The following is a 19,164-nucleotide window of genomic DNA, read 5'->3' as shown; positions in this document are numbered from 1 at the left end:
AGAGATCAGCAAAAGGGCCTGGGGCCACCACCCCTCTGGCCTGTCCATTGTGTAATATGCCAGCAACTGTGTGTGACAAGAACTTGTGGCCAGTCGGGATCAGATGCTCATCATCTAGGTCACCTGCAGTGAAGACACCCACCAGCCTGGGACACCCATCAAACCCTGTACTAGCCACCCCTAAAGAGGTTTCTGGAAAGATAGACTTTGGGCAAGGGTCCTTCTCCTCTGGCTGAGCCTGCTTTTTTCCTCCCTTGGTACCAGGGACTGAACCCAGGGGCGCTTAACCACTGAGCCACATCCCAGCCCTTTTTTATGTTTTATCTAAAGACAGGGTCTCCCTGAGTTGCTTAGGGCCTTGCTAAGTGGCTGAGGCTGGCTTTGAACTCACGTTCTTCCTGCCTCAGTCTCTGGAGTCACAGGCGAGAGCCACTATGCCCAGCTCAGCCTGCTTTCTGAGTAAAGTTTACCTTCCCTGCTAAAACGCCTTTTCTCTACTTAATTGTCCCATAACAAGGTGAGCAGCGAGACTGGATGCAGCTATAGCGCCCCAACCTATAAAGAAGGTTTTATTGTCCCTATTTTGTTCCAGAGCAGAACAAACAAAACCTCACTCAGCCCAGAGCTGGGCCCATGCTGCTCTTCATTTCTTTCCAAAGTCCAAACTCTCACCCCAGACCCCTCTCTAAGGAGGTGAGCGCAGCCACCACTATTAGCTCCCCTTCTTACAGGAGACCACCAGCCCCTCAGGGACAGGGGCCATCCCTTGTCCAGCTTCCACTTTGCAGGACAGACAGATGACCATGGTTTCCCAGGCTGGCCTCCCACCACCTACATCAAGGAGGACATAGCTCCTTGGTTCTGGAGCTCCTCTACAGGGCAACTTGGTGTTTGGGTGAGGCGGCTTTTCAAAGGCAGCTATCTGGGGCACTGAAGGATGCCAGGTGACTCCCAGTCGCTGAGACAACGCAGTGCCTCTATAGAAGGCGGGCAGGACAGGTCTATTCCAGGACTGAAGCTTTAGTGTGGGAAAAAATGGCCCCAACTCACTATGAACTAGCCCTGGGATGACAGTGCAGTAACCGGGCCTGGGATTATAGTTCTGTGGTAGAGAGCCTACCTCGCATGCGCAATCCCTAGCACTAAATGAGGGAAAGAAAAAATAAAATAAAAAGCTGAGCTGGGTTCGGTGGTGCACACCTGCGATCCCAGTGACTTAGGAGGCTGAGGCTGAGGCAGGAGGATTGCAAGTTTGAGCCAGCCTCAGCAACTTAGGGAGGCCCTGAGCAACTTAGTGGGACTTTGTCTTAAAATAGTGGGGTATAACTCAGTGGTAAAATGCCTCTGAGTTCAATCCCCAGTACCAAAACAAAACAAAACAACAAAAAATTAAACCTATAACCTTTCTAAAAACATTTGTTTAATGACACAAGAAAGTTTCTTATGAGATAGTGAATCCAGATTTTTTCTTGTTTTCTTTTTTTGGATAAGAGTTCCCAAAGACAAATGTTTGGTAAAAACATATTGAGTCAATTGTTCACCCCTAAGGAAAGGACAGCCTGGGGGGATCTGAGCAGTACAGTGACAGGCCCGGTTCCCTTGACTTGGGAATTGGAGAACAGAGAAATAGATTCTGAGGCTCAGACTGCAGGTTCCTAGCCCACAGGGGACTCGTGGGGACTCCAGTGAGACAAACAGCAGGCCTCCCACCCTTTATTCCCTTTGATCCAAAATCAAAATCTCACTCCCAAGGGCAGGTTCACACATGGAAAACCCCACAGGAGACGGAGCCTGGCGGGAACCTTTGAGAAGGGCCCATCCGTTTTCTAGGGGAGAAACTGAGGCTCAGAGCAGGGAAAGGGCTTACCCAGAGTCCCAGAAAAGCACAGGAGGTCCCCGGCTGGACGTTCAAAGCTCCCAGCTCTGCAGGAATGAGGCAGAGGGATGCGCCCTTGGAGATTTTTCAGGGAGCTGGCAGTGCCCTCCAGGAGTGGAATGTGGCCCCAGGTCTATTAGGACAGTATGGCAGGGACCTCCTGTCCTGCTACAGCTGGAGTAATTTAGCCTGGTGGCTGCAGAAGCAGGGGTCAAGCCTGCACACGTGCCATCTGAGAACCCGGGCAGCTGGAGACAGTCAGGACAGAGGAGCCTCCAATCCTGAGACTGGACACCTTGATTTGCGTCAGCAAGGACAGCTGCTCTGGGGACCGCCAGAGATGGGGGTGGGAGAAGCAGGGTGAAGAACTTCCTTAGTGCCTTTAGCTGTCCTGCGCTCCTCTGTCGCCCCACCTGGATTAGACAGTCAGGAGCCAGCCCTTGGGAGGTTTGGGAGATTGAGTGGGAGTCCTTGAGGGTGGGAAATCACTGTTCTGCGGAAAAAGATGAGCCACGCAGGAGCCAGATGGCATCCTCTGACCTGCCTCCTGCCAGTTTCTGGCAGCCCCTTGGTAACTCTGAGGCAGGGCAGGGGATGAGCCCTGTGAGCTCCTGTGTCTCCAGCCTCCTTGGTACCCCTTCCAGACATTCCAAACACTTTCTGTTGCAAATTAAGTCACCTCCATTGGGAGCCTTCTCTGACTTTAGCTAGGGTAGCTAGGTGCAGCCCCCTCCTCTGTGAACCCAAGGACCTCTACGCACCATGAGCTGCCAAGTTGCCCTTGTAGACTCACAGGATAGAAACTGAGCATGCACCCTGCTCTCACCTGACCTTCAGCCTCTGGCAGCTTGACAGGTGCGCAGTAGGTTCCAACACTTCAGTGCTGATGACCCCAGGGTACTGAGGGACACACTGAGGGGCCCACAGCCTCTCTTGGGGAAGAGGACAGTGACCTGCTCTGGGTGTTCCAGTACTGGGGGTTGAACCCAGGGGTGCTCCACCATTAAGCTATGGCCCCAGCCCTATTCATTGTTTTTTTTTTTTTTATTTTATTTTAAGATCCGTGTCTTGCTAAGCTGGCTTGCAGGCTGGCCTTGAACTTGCAATCCTCCTGCTTCAGCTGTCCCAGGTGCTGGGATTACAGGCCTGTTCTCCATCTGCTTCGCTGGTTCTGGCAATAAGAACCTACTGGATGCCCGTCCTGAGCCAGCCCCACATGATGACAGCAAAGCGGCTTCCCAGTAGGGAGCAGGACAAGAGGGATCCCAGACTGGCACTACTGTAAAATCTTCCTGTGCTCCAACCCAGCCTCTCTGCTTCCTGGCTGAGGTTGCTAGATTCCCTTCCCTCCCTGGGGCCCTTTCCTCCTGTATTAAAAGGGGAAAACAAGACCTCCCAGCAGGAGAGCTGAAACTAGGCCTTGGCTCCACAGGGGACCTCAGCACTTCAAAATGAATCAATTAATCAATTTGTGCAATCAAATAATCAATTTGTGCAAAAGGTAGTAAGTGCTTCCCCCTTGCAGAGGTACCCAGGACCCTGTTCTGTGTGAGGCAACCAGTTAACAACTTGGACATCTCACAACCACATGCACACAAGGTGGGATGCAACCAAGGCTCCTGGGTGAGAAACTAGACAACAACTTGTACATCTCATCAGACAACTGTGCACACACCTCGCAGACACTCACAATCACATCCACAGATCACCCAGAACACAAATCAGTCCTGCTCAATGATGTTCTTCCTGTTCCTTCTGTGGACAGCAGGCTGTGCTCCGCACCGAGTCACTCCACAATGTGGCGAACAGTAGTTTTCAGGCTGTGCTTAAACCTTGTTACTACACTTTGTAAAGCAGTAGTTTGCCATGAGCTACTCCATTCTGAATTTAAGGGCTCAGGTGGAATGACTCCACAACTTGTTTCTACAAGCAAACAAGTACCATCTGTCTGGCACCACTATAGGCACAAATTGATAAATAACTTATACATGCCAACATATCCATCTGAATCAAGGAGTACCTGGACATGTGGATATACCAAATCATAACAGGAACATCAAACATAGGAGCGCATCAACCTTACCAGATGCAAACCCCTCATTTCAGACCAGTAAAAGAAGGAGCTCCCCGGGACTGGACATGGCAGCACCCTGACCCTGTCATCTGGTCACTTGTTACGAGCCTTGCCCAGGAAAACTGTTACAGAAACAATCATCAAAAACTTCATCAGGGGCGCTGGGGTGGCTTTCGAGCGGGATGGAGGCGACTTTGGAGCAGCACTTGGAGGATACAATGAAGAATCCGTCCATTGTTGGAGTCCTGTGCACAGATTCACAAGGACTTAATCTGGGCTGTTGTGATGAACATGTCAGATGAACATGCTGGGGTTATATCTGTTCTAGCCCAATAAGCAGCTAAGCTAACCTCTGACCCCACTGATATTCCTGTGGTGTGCCTAGAATCAGATAATGGGAACATTATGATCCAAAAACATGATGGCAACACCGTGGCAGTGCACAAAATGGCCTCTTGATGTCTCTCATCAGTTCTCTAGCAGCCTGTCATAGGGACTCAATCCTACTATGTTAATCATCTTAAAAAACTAGTTAAGTTGCAGTGATTAAGCCATTTATTGAATATGCATTGGATACTTTTCTATTTATTTTAGAGTGAGTTGCTTTTTAACCAACGTATCAGGATATTAATAAGGATCATGTTTTGAAGCAGCATGTCCAGATGACTTTATATATAAAATTTTCACTTTATATATAAATAAATCTGCTTGGAGGAAAGCTTAGGTATTTTCTGGATTCTTTAAAATCCTAATCAAACGTTCATTTTTTTCAGTTATAAAGTTATGTTTAAAAAAAAAAAAAAAACTCCATCAGCAGGGCTGGGGACATGGCTCAAGTGGTAGCGCGCTCGCCTGGCATGCATGCAGGCTGGGTTCGATCCTCAGCACCACATACAAACAAAGATGTTGTGTCTGCCAAAAACTAAACAATAAATATTAAAAAAAAAACAACTCCATCAGCAGTGTGCAGTTTCTCTTGCGCATAACGACCGTGCATATCCCACTCTAAGCTGGCATCTCAAGCTGACACTGTGAAACTGCCTCCTTCTGGACCTTGGTCTAGAATAAGTTGCCTTGATAGCTCTGCACTCTGAACCAACAACAATGAATTCATATCTGCTCTCTACCTTTGCTCTCAGTTCAGCCTCCTGAACCCCTGTGGTGGCCTTAACACTTTCTTGGCCTTTCTGTTACACACACACACACACACTCACCCATATACAATTTGTGTAAAGTGCAATATGTAACTTGAGTGTTCAGATATTAGAAATTAATATTGGAATAAAAGAACCCATGATTACTCAGCTTATAATTACCAGGTTACCTACAAGTATCCCATAAACTGCCACTGATGAAAGTGGTGTAGCCGGTGAATTTATTGTTATTCAATGAATTCTGACATTGTGGAAAGATGCACACGGTGTTTCATCCATGTTAATGGCACAGCACGCTCCCAACGCTTTCATTTTTCATCCAAGGTATTTTGGAAGTAGCCCCATGTCAGTGCACATCAGACACTTCTCATCTGGATGGCTGCACAGCTTCCCAACGTGTGGGTTGTTGTTAACTGCTTGCTAACTCTACATCGGCCCAGGGAACTGTGAGGACCCAGAAGGATCCAAGGAGGGGGGACTTGGCATCCCAGGACTCGGTTCCCGCCCAGCTTTGCTTTGCTGACACTAGGGGCTCAAGTTCTCCGCTGCTCCGATCACGGAGTGATGAAAGAGGTGGCCCCAAAGCAGAGGTGCAGGCAGCACACGAAGTTAACCAGGGACGGTTCACACACAGAAGCATCACACACACATCCAGCGCTGGGAAACAAGAAGCTCAAACACTTAACAAGTCTTCCTGGGCTCGACAACCGACCTCCGAGCGGCCACGCTCGAATAAACGACTCACCTCTGCTCAGGTCGCTTTGCTTCTTGACCCCAAGCTTAACACCAACGTCCCTGCTGTCCCTGCTCCTTTAAGGGGACCGAGCGCCGGTTAGGCTACTTCCGCCCCGAAGAAAGATGGCTGCGGGTGGGGTGACCCGAGGAGGGGCGTGAGGGACGGCGGAGCACGGGGGGCGGGTGAGGACCGTGGTGACATCACTTCTGGGGCGGGGAGGTGAGCGGTGAAGTGGAGAATGAAGAAGTGCCGGCGGCCAAAGGGCGCGGCGGCCGACGGTGAGGCTGGACGTCCAGGGCGAGAGCTGCCTGATGGGGCCAGGGACGTGAGCTGTCACCTTGGACGCCCACTTACACGCGCCACGGCGCGCGAGCCCCCTACCAGCACCCCGAGCCCGCTGCGCGCTCCTACCCAGAGTTTCCGCCGGCTCCCCAGGTCCCCGTGTCATCCCCGGTCCCCGGATGCCCTCTGCGCACACGCTCCCCTTCCCGCAGCTGTCCTGGGCTGGGTTCCGCGGCGCGTCCTCTCCCCTCGGACGCTCGCTGCTCCTGGTCATGCGGGGACAGTGCCCTGACCTGGGGGCAGGATCCCTGGCTGGGCTCTTGGTACCGGTGTGGGCTGGGGTTCCCAGGATGACCAGCTCGGGGTCTGAGACCCCGGCCTCTGTCCTGCCCGGTGCATCCAGCGGGTCGGAAGAGCCACGTCTAGTGAGATCGGGGCCTGGCCAGGGTCTAGGTGGGCAGAGACGCAGCGCTGTTGGTCCTGGGAGAGGGAGCACGGCTTGGGGTTGTGGGTTCTTGGTGAGTCTGCTCTTGGAGTGAACCAAGACCCAGCTGGTCCTGGGTTGAGGCACTTATTGCCTTTTTTGGAAGGAGTCATGGGTTGGGGGTTGTGTGGCAGCCTCTTCCTGAAGGGGACTGGGCTGGCATCACAGGGTGGGTCTGGTGAGCCACGCTTCTCCTGGCACTTCTTCCCCTGCTATCTGGTTCCACCTCTGCCATGGGCAAGTGACTCTCCTTCCCGCTGTCAGCCATGTCCCCATCCTTGCTGACGATTGTGGGACTACACAGAGTGGCCTGGATGGCCTCTGAGTCTTGGTGGCTCTAGGTGCTTTACTGGCTGGCTTGGGTCACCTCTGTGGCCTTGCTGGGTTGCTTCCTGTCTCCCTGTGACTGTGTCTCACAGTGAATAGTACCTTTAAGCCCTAAAATTAAACTTCACAGTGTTAGACCTTGCTTGGGTCGGGTCTGATGCCCTCTTTGCCTCTGTTTTCATAACACAGTGCCTGGAACAAGTAGGTGTGACAAATGCTTGTGACTCAAGTGAATGAACTGCTCAGAGTCTCCAAGAGCCTGTCATAGACCAGCCACTGGTACACCTCATCCGAGATGCAGAGCACGTCATGCTGCTGGCACAGCCTGGCCACCAGCTCCAGCTCCGCCTTGGAGAACACCTGCAGGGACCCAGGGGTGGCACAGGTCTGCAGCCGGTACCATGCCCAAATGCAAAGTCCTGCTCAGACAGAGGGCTTGTGGCCATGCTGGCTGCTGGGGGCTTTCCTGCACCATCCCATCGAACCTCTGCAGCACCAACCCTGTGAGATGGTCCCTCAGGTTCCTATTTACAGTTGAGGAAATGCTGAGAGGCAAGTCCCTGTCCCCACCAACCCACCCTTCACCTCCCTGAGATTCTTGCCCCTTTCTTTCCCTGGGACTCCGGCACCTCCATCCTCAGGTATTGGCGGGCAACCCTCCCACTCCACAGATGAAGAAACTGAGGCCCCGAGGAAGCTCGTCAGGAAGAGCCGGGACTTGAATGCAGGTGGAGGGTCCCTGAACAGAGCTGTCCCAGGTACCTTTCCCAGGGGGTTGTTGGGTGTGTTGAGGACCAGGGCTTTGGTCCGGGACGTGAACTTGCTGGCCAGTTCTGTGGGGTCCAGCCGCCAGTTGCTGCTGGAATCCAGCTCCCCATCCTGGGTGGGGCTCTGCAAGAGGAGGTGGGAAGGTGGCTATAGTTACCTCCTGAATATTTAAGTCCCCTCCTTGGGCATCTGCCCCCTCCACCTCCTCCCTGGGGCTCTGGAGGCCACTACACCTCCCAGCCCACAGGACCTGGTCTCCTTCACTTGTGTCCTTTCTGTCCCATCTCCCTGGGCCCAGTCCCACCCAGTCCGTGGGTCCCTGGGCCCACCACACCCCACATGGCATCCTTACCGGCTTCAGGGACACAAACACAGGGCGACCCCCAGCCATCAATGTCATGGGCTCATAACAGTTAAAAAAAAGTTCACTGTGGTCAGCACTGCTCTGACCCCTCACCACACCCAGCCCAAGTCATGTCACCCACCTCATCTCCTTCATCTACCAGGGCCTGGAAGGCTGTGAACAGGGTCCTGTAGGCACCCACGGTCACCAGCACATTCTCAAGTGGGTCCAACTCCTGTCCCCGCAGCTTCCCAAAGAAACTTGCCAGGATCTTTGTCAGGGGTGGGTAACCCTGCAGGACAGCAGGGACAGTTCTCAGAGAAGGGAAATGAGCTGGCTGCAGTCACAAACAGATGAGGCAGAGGGGTAGGGCTTTATGTTGTGTCTTGAAGCCCCATGTAGCAGAAGAAGATCAGATAATATGTTTGTGTGCTGAGGAGTTGTGTAAAACACTCCGTTTGAGTGACTGAAACCTGGTCTAGAACCCAAGAAACCAGTTATCCATGTGCAAGTACTCAAAAGGACAGTGTCCTATATAACAGGTGACACCATGAACAAAGTTAGACAAGAAAAATCATTGCAACCTATGAAAAAGAGATATAGATATTTAATAACTATAGCTGGGCACTGTGGCACATTCCTGTAATCTCAGCATCTTGGGAAGCTGAGGCAGGAGGATCGCACGTTCCAAACCAGCCTCAGCAAAAGCGAGACGCTAAGCAAATTAGTGAGATCCTGTCTCTAAATACAGAATAGGGCTGGGAATATGGCTCAGTGGCCAAATGCCCCTGAGTTCAATCCCCAGTACCCCCAAACCAAAAGAACTCTTTCCAACTATAATGTAATAGTAAGAAATGTGGAAAGAGGCCTGGGGCTGTAGCTCAGTGGCAGAGCACTTGCCTAGCATATGTGAGGCACTGGGTTCAATCCTCAGCACTACATTAAAAAAAATAAAGGCATGCTGTCCATCTACAACAAAAAAAAAATTGAAATTAAAAAAAAAGAAATGTGGAAATAGAAACAATTTTTTAAAAAATGATTAAAGTAGAACATGGGTAATTTCTAAATTAATAGATATAATAGATATGCTAATCCCTATATGAGCGATTAGCAATCACTTTTTCTTTTCTTTTCTTTCTTTCTTTTTCTTTTTTTTTTAGGAAAACACCAACAAGCTCTTAAAGCCAGGTATTGTAGAGTGTGCCTATAATTTTAGCAATTTAGGAGACTGAGGAATGAGTTTTGAAAATTTGATTCCAGGTCAGACTCAGAAACTTGGGGACATACTGTCTCAAAAAAGGGGGAATTTGGGAATGTAGCTCACCAGAAAGAGACTTCTGGATTCAATCCCTTTTCTTGAAAACAAACAAAAACAACTCTTACAAGGCACCAACATGAAGACACACACCAAAATGAAAAATGAGGAAAGGAAGGAAAAATACAGATGCACATGAAAAGAATTGGGGCTGGGGATATAACAGCGGTGGAGCACTTCCCAAGCATGTGCAAGACTGGATTCAGTTCTCAGCCCTGGAGGAAAGAAAGAAGAAGAAAATCAACATTAAAATGTTGCTGTAATATGGCAAGAATACAAAATTAGCACTTTGTAAGATTTGTAATGTCAGTGGTTTGCAAGAGGGAGAGAAAAGTATCCTGTCCTTGGCCCAAGAAATGAATTTTCCAGGTAGCGCTGAGACTTGCTGATTAGCTGGTTATAAATGGTTCCCTCACGGGACAGCAAGTTCATTATGTCGATATACCACACTGTTAATGCTTATAGCCTTTGATTCACTAGTTTCACTTCTAGGAATTTATCTTAGAGAAAGGCACATGTATGAACAGACTTCCACACAGGGATAATCACCACGGCTTTGGTTACCACAGGGTGCTATCTGTAGCATCCAAGAGTGGAACTGGTGAAGTCAGTTCCCGCGCCTCTAGCCAATGCAGGAGTATCTCTGCAGCCATTAGAGAGTGAGGCCGTACTGACATGGAAAGGTGTCCACGATATACTGCTGAGTGAAATCGACAAGTGGCAGAACATGCACAGTATAAGTCCACTTATGGGCTCTGGATGCCATGACACCAGATGGAAAAGTTCCCTCTAGTGAGGCTGAGACACCCAAGTTTAAGAACCACTGTTGGAATCCAAAGTTGGCACATAGTTACTATGTGGTCCTTCACAGAAAAGGCTTGGGTTTAGGGTCTAATGCATTCAGCAGCATGGCTTAGGGGTCACCTCCTCTAGGCAGCCTTCCCCTTGTCCCACTCTCCCAACCCAGGTTTCATGCCATCCTACCTGCTCCCATGTCCCACCTCCTCCACAGCACCTGCTTCCTGGTCTGCCTTCCCCACCAGGCCATGAGACACAGGGCCTGGGACAGAAGAGACCAGTAAACTCTGAGCCATGACTGGAATGAATTCCCTACTCTCTGCCCTACCTCGTGAACCTGCCACCTTCTTTGAGTTAGGAGAGAGCCCCTGGCCTTGCTCAGCTTGCCAGGTTCTTCCCTCTGGGCTTTTGAGGTTGTGACCATATTAGGTCTTCCAGCACGTTTCTTGGAATATAGCTCCCCAAATCCTTGGACTCCCCAGAGGGATAAGACTGCCTTTTCTATGCTAATGGGATGACTGGTACTTGGGACCATAGATGGGCTAGAGGGGTCTGTTTTCCAGGGGATCAAATCATGATTTAGAGTTGGAACTTTTGGTCCACCCTTGCATCTACAGGGAGGGAAGAGGAACTAAAGATTGAGTTGATGGCTCAGGGGTAGAGCGCTCGCCTAGTGCGTGTGAGGCCCTGGGTTCGATTCTCAGCACCACATAAAAATAAATGAGTAAAATAAAGGTATTTTGTCCAACTACAAAAAAAAAAATAAAGATCGAGTTGATATACAGTAGCCATTTTCCTTATTGAAGCTTCTAGAAGAATCATCTGCAGGGTTGGGGTTCCCCATGGATCTAGTGTCACAGGAGTGTTCTTCACTGTGTGTATCAGAAGAGAAACTGAATCGTTTTATCCTGTCTGTATTCTTACAGAGCTGGACTTTACCTTTTCTGCAGAAGGCCATGTGGCTGCCCAGCTCAGGACAAGGTGGGCAGCCTGAAGTTCTAGGTCTGGAAGCCCAGGGTAGAGGCAGCAGGGTGAGGTGAGGCCTTGGTCCTGGCTGTCTCTTCTCAACATGCAGTATTGAAGAAGAGTGTGCAAAGTTTTTCTTTTTCTTTGGTACCAGGGATTGAACTCTGGGGCACTCGACCATTAAGCCACATCCCCAGCCCTATTTTGTATTTTTTCAGAGACAGGGTCTTATTGAGTTGCTTAGTGCCTGAGCAACTGAGGCTGGCTTTGAAATCACGATCCTCTTGCCTCAGCCTCCCAAGCTGCTGGAATTACAGGAATGTGCCACCACACCGGCTAAAATTTTTGTGAAACACAAAATTCTAGGCATTAGGGTAGTCTGAAAGAAAAAGTAGTACTGCTTTTTGTAAGTATAAAAGCCAACAATACATGTATATGAAGTATAGAGGTATCTGCCCTGTCCAGTGTGGAGGGAGGAAGCGAGGATGACTAAATCTTCCTTACACATCCTGCCTTGTGTCCTTGTATCACTACTAACAACGAACACAATTCTTTCCTATTTGAAACAAGACAAAAAAAAAAAAAAAATATTAACCTCTGTACACAGGTCTGGGACAGTACTGCCTGACCCAGGAGGGGCCGAGGCTGAGGAGGGTGGGAGGTTGGGAGGACAGCAGCACTCACAGGGGTTTTGCTGAGCTCTTCTGGCTAATTCCCAGAAGGACCTGCCTGGGCCCATTTCACAGATGGGCCAACAGAGGGGTGGGGGCGTGATGTGTTCAGGGTCACACCTGGCTGCCCTGTTGACCCAGGCCATGTCCTCACTCACTCCGACCTGGGAGGGCCTCAGGGTCCTCATCCAGATCACACTGTTCTCCCTGGATCCTGCCAGGCCAGCTCCCTGCTGTGCCACAGGCGTCAGAGACTGTCCCAGGCTGATATCCACCCTGCTCAGCCTGCCTTGATAGGGAGCGGCTCCTCCTGGCCTCATCCTCCCCTCAGTACAACAGAGTGGGGCTTCGTGGCAGGGAACTCCTGTCCTGGGGGCTCGCCGTCCCAGGTGGCTGGTGGGTTGGGAGCCGCCTGCCAGGGCCAATAGTGACAGCTGCTGTGGCCCAGATGTCTTCAGTCCCCACAGCGTCCATCCCTCTAGAACCACCTGGTAATCCCCACCTGCCAGATGAAGATGCGAGGCCCAGAGGCTCAGGGACTGGCTGCAGGTCAGAGAAGCAGGCCAAGACCTGTCAGGGTGGCTGCACCAGCAGGGGAGGCACCTGGGCCTCCTGCAGGGGCCCTGGACCAGCTGTGCAGGGCCTGGCCCCTCCCCAGTGGGTTACACTGTCCCTTGGCTGAGTCCCTGACACCATCGCCAGGCCTAGCACTCAGCGCGCCTCAGACGCACACCAGGAACCACCGGCTGCAGCCAAGGTGGTGCTGGTGACTGTCTTTGGTCACTTATTAGATTTAATTTTTTTCTTACTTAGAACTATTATTTTCTAAATTTCCTAATATAAAATTTTTGTTTTTATGGTTAAAAAATAGGGAGCCAGGTGTCATGGTGAGCCTGAAGTCCCACCAACAGGAGAGACCAAGGTAGGAAGATCACTTGAGCCTGAGTTGGAGACCTGGTCTCCAAAAGAAAAGGAAAAAATAAAGTGGAAGAAATGTGTGAGACAGTCACGTTTTAGAAGACATTAGGAAGCTAGACCCACCCCCTGAAACCTGACCCCTTGCCTCATTTGAATGGCTTCTCCTCAATAAAAGGGTTCAGCTCACTCATGCGTGTGTGCTAGCGCTCTCTCTCTCTCTCTCTCTCTCTCTCTCTCTGCAGACCCCTAAGGTCATAGGACCCAAAGAAAAAAGTATCTCTGTCTCTTGTGGTTATTTCGTGCAGCCCAGTTCACCTGGAGTGACCCTGAGTGTTTTAGTCGTGAGGACGCGACATATGGGGTTTATTGATGTCTTTGACATAGGCTATAAAATAGTACCAGTAATACCTGTTCTGTAAATACAAAAATACCCTAATACGTGTTTGTATGTGCATGCATGTTTTCTGTGAAAACATGAGAGCAGAGTGAGGAGTTTAGAAGGCAATTTGTCAAACACCAAGCTGCTCCCTCAGTGGCGACTAGGTGATTCTGGTTCCGTGTTTCTGTGTTTGTTTCTAGAGGTTTTTGTACATGAGCATAACTATTGATGGATTGATTCTGATAAGAACAGTTTTTCAAATGGCATCTTCTCTGAATTCAGGTGTTTTATAACCTACATATCAGTTTAGCTGCTCCTCCTACTGGTCCATAAATTAACAGCACATCTTAAAACCCACAGTGTCATGGGTTCAGTGATACATGCATTACTTTTTGTGTGTGTGTGCTGATTGAACCCCAGGGTGCTCAACCACTGAGCCACATCCCATTCTTTTTATTTCTTATTTTAACAGAGTCTCACTAAGTTGCAGTTTGGCCTTGAACATGCCATCCTCCTGCCTTGGCCTTCTGAGTAGTTGGAATTACAGGTGTGTGCCCAGCCTGGAGTTACTTTTGAACTGGGGATGTGTTCTATAAAAAGGGTAAAGGGAGGCGAGTCAGGGGCAGTGGGGAGGAGGGGTGTTGGGAGACAGACCTTGGAGTGAGGGCATTAGGCAGGGCTGGTGGGGGAGGAATAGGGGTGCAGGGCACAGACTGGCAGGGAGAGGAACAGAGGTGAGGGGAGTTCAGTGGGTTTAGGAAGGAGGTGGAAATCATGGAGATTTCAGAAACATGGTGTGCTCAAAGGACTGACCTTCAAGTGTGCTGGGATAAACGAATGCCTGTTCTTATACTTTACACATAACAGTCATTCAATCAACATTTATGGAGCACCTACTGTGTATCAGGTACTGGGCTGGGCACTGGGATGATCGGGAGGCAGCAGCAGCACCCACACTGACCACCCAGATGCACAGCTACGAGGTCTAGAGCAGGGTAGCAGGAGCCAGGCAGGGCTGACAGCCAGGCTGCAATGAGGGAAGGCTTCCTGAGGGAGCAGGCTCACGCACAACCTTGAAGCCAGGACCTCGCCAGATCCCAGGAGCCTGGGCCATGCAGGGGCAGGTGCTGGGAGAGGGCACTTACAGAGTGGTGCAAGCACCGGGTGAGCGAGGCTCCGGCCTTCCTGAACATGCCTCCCAGGGCCACGGGGCACTGCTGACTTCTCCTCCAGGGGCAGAGGAGAAAGGAAGAGCACGCCAGGCAAGAAGCTCAGCACTTGGGTCCTACACACAGTCTAACAACAACAGCATGTCACTGTGTCAGACACGTGCCAGAGCGCTCTGCTGCAGGATTATGTATACCACAGGGTCCTCTCGACAACCCTGCCGTACACACGCATATACGCACACCAGTGACCAGAGTGATCTTTTAAAGTTCAAATCAGCTCCCATGTAGAAGTGACCCAGGTGAGGAGATCAATCACTACAAACATCACAGAGAGTGTCAGCACAACCTCTCATTCTGACCCTGGAAACATACATACCTACTGTGAAAGTGGCATTCCTGCTGTGAAAGTGAGCCTAAACCAGACCCGGCCATGAGACTGAAAACAGAACAAGCCAGGCACGTGGCCATGCCTGTAATCCCAGTGGCTCAGGGGCTTGAGGGAGGAGGCTCGTGGGTTCAAAGCCAGTTTCAGCAATGGTGAGGCGCTAAGAACTCAGTGAGACCCTGTCTCTAAATAAAATATAAAATAGGGCTGGGGATGGGGCTCAGTGGTTGAGTGCCCCTGAGTTTAATCCCCAGTACCAAAAAATAAAAATAAAAAAATAGTAAAAATAATGACCATGGAAGCGCAATGGATGAATCCAAACTGATGTGAATTCTACAGAACAAGTGACCCTGTCAATAAACAAAATGTAGCAGCACAGCCTGGAATCCCAGGGACCCACGAGGCTGAGGCAGGAGGACCTTAAATTAGAGGTCAGCCTTGGCAATTTAATGAGATCCTGCCTCAAATTTAAAAACAAACGGCTGGGTAAACAGAAGTAGCTCAGTGGCAGAACCCTTTTGGGTTCAATCCCCAGGACCAAAAAATAAGTAAATATGAAAAAATGTACAAGTAAAAAAATTGGGACTCGAGAGATTAAAAAAAGTTAGCTGGCAAATAAAGAAACTGATGCCTGAGGCCAGGTATGGTGGTGCACACCTGTAATCCCAACAGCTTGGGAGGCTGAGACACGAGGATCTTGAGTTCAAAGTCAGCCTCAGCAACTTAGTGAGGCCCTAAGCAACTTAGTGAGGCCCTAAGCGACTTAGCAAGATCCTGTCTAAAAAAAATAAAGGGGGTCTGGGGTTGTGGCTCAGTGGTAGAGCACTTGCCTAGCATGCGTGAGGCACTGGGTTCAATCCACAGCGCCACGTTAAAAAACAAAAAACAAAAAACTAAATTGCAGCCCCCAACCCGCACAGGCAGCTGAACTTAAGGTCGCTCATGTGAATTTCCAAATAAAACACAGACACACACACTTTACCTTTCAGCAAGCTTCAGGATGGCTTCTCCCTGGCTCTCAGCCTCAGGCTCCCCACATGGGGGAGCAAGAGAAAGCCAGAGAGGCTGGAGAGAGGGAGCGAGCACGTTTGGAAGTGGGCTCTTATTGGGGGGACCCTTATTCTTAGAAAGTTCTGTCCAAAATAGGGCCGGAAGAGGCGGGTTACAAGGGACAGGGAGTGTCATTCAACCCAAGGGGCGACACAGCCACATCTGAAGACACGCCCCTAACTTCCGAACCGGGACAACATGTCCAGGTCACCAAGAAATGCAGTGACCCGTCAAAGCCTCTTGCGTCAGAATGGAAGGCTCCCCACATACCCCCCTTCTTTCTTTGAAAAAGCAGGTGACGGGTCACTGTTTCGAGTCCCTGAATCCGTGTTTTGAAGGCTCGCCATCCTGAGGGCTCGCCAGAGCTATTGTGGCTGGAGCGCGGTGGTTGCGGGTCTAGCTGTCCCTGGCTGCAGAGTCACTGGCGCAGCCCGCAGCGTGGGTCTCCTCAGGTCCTCCCATGAGGGCAGCTTCCTCATTCGGTCTCTCTGGGATCTTTCTTCTTCTCTTCCTTCAAGAGTTCTTCTTTTTGAGGGAAGTTACGTCTGGCATCTCTGGTCCATCTTCAGCCGTTTGAATCTTGGTTCTAGGTCCTCCATGTCTGATGGTGCATTCAGGTACCCGAATAGGACGAAAAGCACCTTCTGGGAAAATACAAGCATGACCTCTGCCCCCCATAATCACTGGATCTGGTCCTCTCCACTGACCAATTTGTTCTGTGGAAGACGTGTCGTTCAGCTGCAATGTGACCTTCTGAGTCACAATTTAGAAAACTTAAAACAAGCAGAGCATGATTGAGGTTATTTTGGGGAGTCCTAGTCCTATCTCCCTCTTTTAGTTTTTGTAGTTGTAGCTTAATAGATAAATGAACTCGTTCTACAATGGCTTAACCCTGAGGGTTATAAGGAATACCTGTTGTATGGTCAATCCGAAACTCCTGGCAAAATTGTTGGAAAGAAGAGCTTCATAAGCAGGTGCATTATCAGTTTTAATCTGTAAAGGACATCCTAATACTGCAAAGGCAGCTAAACGATGAGAAATAACATGCTGAGTATTTTCTTTAGCACGGGCTGTGGCAAAGATAAACCTAGAATAAGTATCTACAATTACGTGTACATAACATTGTCTACCAAATTGAGGAATTTAATTATATCCATTTGCCATAATTAATTTGATTTTAATCTATGGGGATTTACCCCAGATGGTAAAGGTGGAGTGTGTATAACACACTGGGGGCAGTGATGTACAATTTGACGAGCTTGTTCTCTAGTAATATTAAATTGTCTATGTAAGCTAGAAGCATTTTGATGATGCGAAGAATGTGAAGCATGTGCACAGTCATACAAAGACATTTGCTGACAAACAGCAACCAATTTATCAATCTTATTATTACCTGATGTTAGAGGCCCTGGAAGATTAGTGTGGGCCTGTATGTGGCCTATAAAACATGGGTGTTTTCGCATTTGTAGGGCATGAAACAAATTGAATAACTCTTGTGATGTATACCCAATAATTGAAGTTTCAATTTTTTTGTAACTTCAACTGCATATAAGCTGTCAGAATAAATATTGATGGGCTCATTTGCAAAATGACTTAACACAAATGAGAGCCTGTAGTTCTGCTAACATTGGGCAGAAGCATATGAGGTTTTTATTACCTCTGTAAGAGCATGACTATAAAAATCTGCTTTACCTTAGCTTGAGCCATCAGTGAATACTGGTAGTACACCATCTATTGGTTGTGCTCGTACAATCCTTGGAAATATGAATGGAGTTACCAATGCAAATTGAATAATTTTATCACGAAGATAATGACTTTCTATCTGACCAGGAAAATTAGCAAAAGCTACTTGCCAAAAATTAGAAGTTTGAAAAAGCCAATCATTTTGTTGAGCAGAAAACAGAATGATTATAACATTAGGTTCTGATCCAACTAGCTGTAAAACTCTTGTTCTGCCCTTTATCACTAATTGAACAACAAAATCATGAAAAGAAGTTAATGACTTTTGAGGAGAGTGGGCTAAATGAATCCACTCAATAACTCCCAATGTTTGCCATATCACCCTGTAGGAGCATGAGCAGTTGGAAATATCAATAAATATATCGACTCTTGTGGATTAATTCTAGTAAGCTGAGCATTCTTAATAGCAATTTCAACTTTCCTCAAAGCCGTTCTCACTTCTGCTGTGAGCTGGCAGAAGAAGTTGGAGAAAGTTCTCCCTGTAATATCTGGAATAAAGAACTTAAATCTGAAGTAGTTAGCTTTAAAGATGGCCTCAGCCAATTGATATCTCCTAATAATTTTTGAAAATCATTAAGGGTGTGCAACTTCTTGACTCTTTATTTGTATGTCTGAGGACAGACTGTATGTCCTTTAATCACATGACCTAGATATTGAAAAGGAGATGTCTTTTGCACCTTCTGAGGTGCAATGTACAAACCCATTGCTGAGTGAAGTCTCTAATTGGGCAAAAAATTTTAAGAGTACATCTAAATTACCATGAGCTAAAAGTATGTCATCCATAAAATGAATAATTTTTCCCTCACATGAGTATAGCCTGTGTCACAAAATTTTGATAGAGGGTAGGACTGTTACGCATTCCCTGAGGCAACACTTTCCAAATTCTATCACCGGCCAACACTTTCCAAATTCTATTTTGACGGGTTCTTTAAAACTAATTTCTGGGACACTAAAGGCAAGCTTTTTACAGTCATCTGGGTGCAAAGGGATAGAAAAAAAAATCTTTTAGATCTACTACTATCAAATAATAATCTAAAGGAATGGCTGTAGGAAAAGGAAGCTCAGATTGTAATGCTCCCCTGGGCTCTATAACATGATTAACAGCTCTAGGGTCTTATAATAATTTCCAGTTACCAGAGTTTTTCTTAATTACAAAGATGGGTATGTTCCAAGGACTGAGTGTAGAATCTAAATGACCATCTGAAGTTGTTCCTCAACTAACATGTGGGCTATTTTAAGTTTTTCCCCTGTTAGGGGCCACTGACTAACTCAAATTGGCTGTTCTGTGAGCCAGTTAATTTCTTCTGCTGTTCTTTGGGTTGGGGAAAAGGTCAGGGTCCCTGCCAAAAATTTTGGCTGGGTGCATTAACTAATCTCAGTTGGGGAGATGGGGTCATGGGTAGGTACTCTTCCTGTAAATTTCCCTAGGAGTAAATCCTTGATTAAGTCCCTCAAATGACGTGATAGAATTTGGAGTTACTAATAATAATCCTAAGCTGCTGAGGCTATCTCTGCCCCATAAATTTACCGGTAATGTGTCCAAAAAATAAGGCTTAAAAATTCCAGTATTTCCATCTCAGTCTTCCCAGCAAAGATACTGGGCACTCTGAGCAGATTGAGAGATCTGTCCTATGCCTTCTAAATTGGCAGATGCAATATGTAAAGACCAGCTTTTGGGCCAAAATCTGCCCGATAAAACAGATTTATCTGCCCCAGTATCTATAATACC

General features: G+C 48.5%; 2 protein-coding genes, 1 long non-coding RNA gene and 1 pseudogene across 4 annotated transcripts in view; 2 read left to right on the top strand and 2 right to left on the bottom strand.

Moving 5' to 3' along the window:
- Positions 1-5,939, bottom strand: part of LOC143392259 (kynurenine--oxoglutarate transaminase 1) — a 31,384-nt gene extending 25,445 nt beyond the window's left edge. Inside the window, exon 1 of one of the 2 annotated variants that reach the window (XM_076845321.2) lies at positions 5,850-5,939. The gene's annotated coding sequence lies outside the window, so the exon portion shown is untranslated. The remainder of the gene's footprint in view (positions 1-5,849) is intronic. The other variant, XM_076845323.2, reaches the window with a different exon arrangement.
- The window catches only part of LOC143392263 (uncharacterized), a 33,844-nt gene extending 22,815 nt beyond the window's left edge, over positions 1-11,029 (top strand). Inside the window, exon 3 of the long non-coding RNA XR_013090339.2 lies at positions 9,205-11,029. This is a non-coding gene — a long non-coding RNA (uncharacterized LOC143392263). The remainder of the gene's footprint in view (positions 1-9,204) is intronic.
- On the top strand, positions 4,114-4,601 carry LOC143390680 (ragulator complex protein LAMTOR5 pseudogene; annotated as a pseudogene).
- Positions 7,159-8,119, bottom strand: LOC143390607 (kynurenine--oxoglutarate transaminase 1-like). The gene is made up of 3 exons (XM_076842975.2): positions 8,054-8,119; positions 7,696-7,824; positions 7,159-7,293 (listed from the first exon to the last, which is right to left on the bottom strand). The coding sequence occupies exons 1-3, from the start codon at positions 8,099-8,101 to the stop codon at positions 7,159-7,161; spliced, it is 312 nt and encodes a 103-aa protein (XP_076699090.1). The 5' UTR covers positions 8,102-8,119.
- Positions 11,030-19,164: the final 8,135 nt, after the last annotated feature.

The sequence above is a fragment of the Callospermophilus lateralis genome, chromosome 2 (assembly GCF_048772815.1).
Source record: "Callospermophilus lateralis isolate mCalLat2 chromosome 2, mCalLat2.hap1, whole genome shotgun sequence".
NCBI classification, from domain to species: domain Eukaryota; kingdom Metazoa; phylum Chordata; class Mammalia; order Rodentia; family Sciuridae; genus Callospermophilus; species Callospermophilus lateralis.
This window is presented reverse-complemented; position numbering and strand designations above follow the sequence as displayed.